The sequence below is a fragment of the Geospiza fortis genome, unplaced genomic scaffold (assembly GCF_000277835.1).
Source record: "Geospiza fortis unplaced genomic scaffold, GeoFor_1.0 C13701044, whole genome shotgun sequence".
Taxonomy (NCBI): Eukaryota; Metazoa; Chordata; class Aves; order Passeriformes; family Thraupidae; genus Geospiza; species Geospiza fortis.
In genome coordinates this window covers 1-2,122 of record NW_005057979.1, presented here as the reverse complement: position 1 = coordinate 2,122, position 2,122 = coordinate 1, and the positions used below count along the sequence as shown (strand labels likewise).

Genomic DNA, 2,122 nt, shown 5'->3' with positions numbered 1-2,122 from the left:
GCAGCCTCCCCAGTCTGTGCATTCTCATCAAATTTGTCAGCAGTGATGAAGTCAACAGGCAGAGTGATCTTCACACCGTTCTTCTCTGCCTTGGCCATCAGGTCCTTGACAATTTTTGATCCCTCTTCATCAAACAGAGAGTTGCCAATCTAAAGAAAACATTTGGGAAAAGTAAGAGAGGTGTTTGTTTAGCTTCTGGTCATGACATCAGCACCCAAACTGCTCAGAGAGCAATTCTGGAAATATTGTTTTCTTGAAGGACATGGAGAGACGTGGCAGCAATCTGAGTTCTGCAAAGAGATTGTCAAGTAATTTCTCAGTGCTCCCTACTCTTGCAGAGAGCCAAGAGAGCCTGTGCTCAATCCCAGAACATGTAAGGGGCATTCAGACCACATTCTCCACTAGGAGCAGACACAGAATTGTTCTCCTCATACCTCCATGTTGTTGAGAACTTTGAGGAAGGTGAATGCCATTCCACCACCAATGATCATCTCATTGACCTTATCCAGCATGTTATTGATCAGCTGGATCTTATCCTGAACTTTGGCTCTGTAAGAGAGAAAAGGAAAAACAACGAATAATGAATATTGTTACTTTGGTTTGTCAAGGCTGTTCTAGAGAATGATCCAACAAGAATTGTTTGGAATGGACAAAAAGAGAATTTTGCAAGTTAGCAGGCCAGTATTAAAATTCAACTTACTAGAGCATTATTCAGCCCTCCATTTCTTCTTTTCTATTTAAATATAAACCTCATTTAGCCCTTTAGAGCCTGATTTCCCCTGACTGCCCAGCAGAACCTGTTGCATAATGAGAGGTCGTGTCAATTTACAGAGTTCAGAGCCTGAGCACTCCTGTACCCTGAACTGGGGGAAAAGGTCACTGACAATGTCTGGGCTACCTCATGGCTCTAACTGCTCTCCTGGCTCATCTGGGCAAAAAACTGCTGGGGACTGTGTCGATTTGGGGAATGACAATGAACAGCCAGTTTGTATCATCACAGGAGCAGATGTATCAGCTAGCTCCTCTCTAATCCACATCTCAGGAGTCAGCTACAAATCTAACTGCAGGTACACTTGAAAGGAAAGCACTTGCTTGAATAACATGTCATTTGTTAGGGCAGTTAGAGAAATACAGTCACAATGTTCTTGAGCCTTACCCTCCAAGGATTGCCAAGAAGGGTCTCTCTGGACTCTCTAGGGCCTTGGCAAAATAATCCAGTTCTTTCTTCATCAGGAAGCCAGCAGCCTTCTGAGGCAGATTGACACCTACCATGGAGCTGCAGAATTAAAGTACAAAGTGAGGAAAGGAAAAATTTCCTTTTTCCGCGAGACATGGGGGTGTAGAAACACGCCCATGTCTCAGAGCATTACAAAGCCAACCCTTTAGTCAGCTGCAGCAATGAGAACAGCAAGCACCTGCATGAAAACACACACAGGGGCTTTGTTTTCCTAGTTTGGTAAGAGAGCTATGCGTGCTTCACTTCTGACATTGGTTTTTCACAGAAATATTGGTCTGCAAGACATTTATCATCTCAACTAAGCGATCCAACAAACCAGAGGACAAATAAGAATAGCCAAGAGCAGGGATTTCTTCTTCCAAGAGGATCACTGCAGTTTGCAAGTATACATATCTAAACACATTCCATGAAATAATAACTCTGGAGCAAATTATCTTTTGGAAAAGAAGGCTGTTGTGATTGCAGGACAATTTACACAAGCCCTAAGCAAGTAACTGTTACATCTTCAAAGTCTAAAAAAAGCCAATTCAAGTCTAAAGATCTTGTTTCAAGAGACAAACCTGAAAGAGCATACACTGATGACAACTACCTCCAGTAAATCCACTACTGAGGAACAAACACAGCACAATGATAGTGGGGTAGCCCAAAAGGAAGTTAGAACTCCTTGGGGGCAGTATTTGATGGGTTTCCATAGCAGATATTGTTCTACAGTTCTGCCTGGAGAAGGGAAACAGGTACCCACCTGTGAGCTCGGTGTGCAGTGCCAAAAGCATCGTTGACATAGACATCTCCCAGTTTGGAAAGAGAGGCTCTGAAAGCCTCCACTTTTGCAGGCTCAGCCTTGATCTAAAAAGAGAAAGAAGGACAAGTCTGTACCCTGAGACT

General features: G+C 43.3%; 1 protein-coding gene across 1 annotated transcript; it reads right to left on the bottom strand.

The window, feature by feature from the left end:
- Positions 1 to 8: 8 nt before the first annotated feature.
- Positions 9 to 2,083, bottom strand: LOC102045499 (phosphoglycerate kinase-like; the record flags this gene model as incomplete). The annotated part of the gene is made up of 4 exons (XM_005431561.1): positions 9 to 149; positions 435 to 549; positions 1,157 to 1,276; positions 1,980 to 2,083. Coding segments are annotated over 4 exons (480 nt in total), but the record flags the coding sequence as incomplete, so codon positions are not given.
- Between the last annotated feature and the right edge of the window lie 39 nt (positions 2,084 to 2,122).